General features: G+C 37.2%; 1 protein-coding gene across 2 annotated transcripts in view; it reads left to right on the top strand.

Annotated features, from left to right (window-relative positions):
* The window catches only part of LOC123957774 (T-cell surface antigen CD2-like), an 8,234-nt gene extending 6,082 nt beyond the window's left edge, over nucleotides 1-2,152 (top strand). Inside the window, exons 4-7 of one of the 2 annotated variants that reach the window (XM_046030829.1) lie at nucleotides 1-156; nucleotides 230-382; nucleotides 516-623; nucleotides 936-2,152. In XM_046030829.1, the coding sequence (XP_045886785.1) occupies nucleotides 1-156; nucleotides 230-382; nucleotides 516-623; nucleotides 936-1,129 (611 nt within the window). In that variant the 3' untranslated portion in view covers nucleotides 1,130-2,152. The remainder of the gene's footprint in view (nucleotides 157-229; nucleotides 383-515; nucleotides 624-935) is intronic. The other variant, XM_046030831.1, reaches the window with a different exon arrangement.
* Nucleotides 2,153-2,493: the final 341 nt, after the last annotated feature.

Raw genomic sequence — 2,493 nt, 5'->3', positions numbered from 1 at the left:
CTCTGGATGGACACACACTGACAGACGCTCAGCTCCTCTCTGGAAACAATGAGAGTAACAACATCACTCTGAAACAAGACGTGTCAGGACAGCTGGTCTGCTCAGCCAGGAATAACGTCAGTAGTGTCTCCAAAAAAGAGAAGATATCTACCTGTGGTGAGTAGAAAACAGTTTGATTAGTATGACTCTGATGATTAACTGTACATCATTTATCGTTTCTTTTCCACAGGCTTCATATTCATTAACTGCACCATCAATATGACACACATATCACAGTGGGTGCTTGAAGCCAGTAACACCCTGTGTATTGAACCAGCAACAACACCTACCATGATCACAGATACTGCGAGGGTCCCCAGCAGTGATGTCCCATGGTACATTAGTGAGTGCAAACTAACCCTACTGCAGTGGATTTATTAAAGTCATTTTCCCTTTTCTTCTTTGTCTGTTTCCATCCATAAAGTTTGTTAACTTAAATATCTGTGTGTCTCTTGTGTCTTTTATTACTGAAAAAGGCAATTTGCCAGTAATTGCCGGCGTACTCTCTGCACTGTTAATTCTTTTGCTGGTCGGGGTGGCAGTCGCCTGTGCTCACAAGAAACAGGAAAATAACAGAACAAAAGGTACTAAACAACCATCCTTGCAGTCAGAGATTCTTTTTCTCTCTTTTTACAAATCAATACCATAGACATTTTGGGAAATACACTTTACTGGCTTACTTGTAGAGAGTTAGATAACTGAGTGACAGTGATTTCTCATCCAGCTCTCAGCAAGAAAGCGAAACAGCGTATTTCTGATTATGTTAAACTATTCCTTTAACAATTGACTTCTGATATCAGAAGTGATGTGACCTTTCTGTACTGATTTTATCTAAACATTAAATATGATATATTTGTGCTTCACTTCCTTTTACTCTTTTTACCCTTTTACTGCAGAAGGAGAAGATGAACGAGAATTAACCACTGCTGATGTCAGGGTTGTGCAGCGGCCTGGGAGACAAATGCAGCAAAGGGAAGAGGTGGAAACAACGTATGGCCGAGTCAAGATTTCACAGCGACCTCGGCAGGCCATTGAACCAACAGGAAATGAATGTGTGTATGCCAATGTCCGCAAAGGGAAGAGGATTTAGTGTTCTCTGCACCACTGAAGGCAGGAGGAGGAGGTGTGCCAAGACGCCCGAAGGTCTTTCACCTTAATTTAATGTGATTTCCAATAGGAAAATAAAAAGCCATCAGCGCTCATATTATTTTATTCACCTTTACTGTACTTCTGGGTTGTGACTGAGCATCAAAGTATAAGCTCCAGCATTTGAATCACAGTGTGGCTAGTTTTTATAGAGTAGACCATTCAATGTTTTCTTTAGAAAATATTCCACAATTCCAATATCTCTTATCTTTAGATTATGTTGTTCCTCATTTTCATTTTTGTCTAATTTATGAGCATATTTACTTTTATTTCATTGTTAAAACTATGTGAACTTGTAATGAGGTATGGTAGCTTTTTTCATTTAAGGACCATAGCAAAACTGAAATCCATTCCCTCTGTAAAGGACTTGGAGACTGTCTTGCATGCTCTTATATCCTCTTGAATTGATTACTGCAATTCCTTGTACTCTGGCATCTGTCGCTCATCTTTATCACGCTTGCAGATTGTTCAAAATGCAGCTGCTAGATTGTTAACTGGTACAAGGAAGAGGAACATATTTCCCCAATATTGGCTGCTCTTCACTGGTTACCAATCAAATATAGAGTCGATTTTAAGGTGCTCTTGTTTTTATTTATCTATTTTTTATTTAACTGTGTTGTTTTCTATCTTATTGCTGTATGTAATTAATTGTTTGGCCTGTTAATTTATCTGGCTTTAATTTCTATGTCTTCTACTGTATCACTTCTCCAGCACTTTGGTCAACTCTGGTTGTTTTTAAATGTGCTTTATAAATAAACTTGACTTAACTAATGATGACAATATGAATTTTAAGAATGAAAATGTCTTTGCAATGTATTTTTTTGTATTAGCCTACAATGATTGGCAGACATGAACAAGTGCTCTGAACAAGTGGCATCAGTACGTTTATGTTTGTTGATCATCTGTGTTATTTAAAATCACTATTTTTATCTTCATGTCAAAGTAATAAAATTTGCATTTACCTAAATCAAAGTATATTTATTCAACAGATGTTGATGGTTGAGTCGAGGGTCAGAGTTTATCAAACAAACTTATTTGCTCTTGCATTTATAGATTTATTAAAGGTTCGGTGCAGTGCGTGTGAGTGAGTGTTAATCTCAAATTCAACCAAGCTGTCTAACTTTGGTTTTCTGGCCTAAAGATAAGTTTTCAGAGAAATGTTTTGTCTCTGAGGAAGTTCACAGTATGCACAAATTTGTTTCCATGAGGTAAACACTTCTGCTTTTTCTCGAGCATCAGCTTTTAGTATTACAACATTAGTTTGTCAGTTAAACGGCGCGAATTTCAAAGAGTGTTAAAAGCAGTTGT

The sequence above is a fragment of the Micropterus dolomieu genome, linkage group LG19 (assembly GCF_021292245.1).
Source record: "Micropterus dolomieu isolate WLL.071019.BEF.003 ecotype Adirondacks linkage group LG19, ASM2129224v1, whole genome shotgun sequence".
Taxonomy (NCBI): domain Eukaryota; kingdom Metazoa; phylum Chordata; class Actinopteri; order Centrarchiformes; family Centrarchidae; genus Micropterus; species Micropterus dolomieu.
This window is presented reverse-complemented; position numbering and strand designations above follow the sequence as displayed.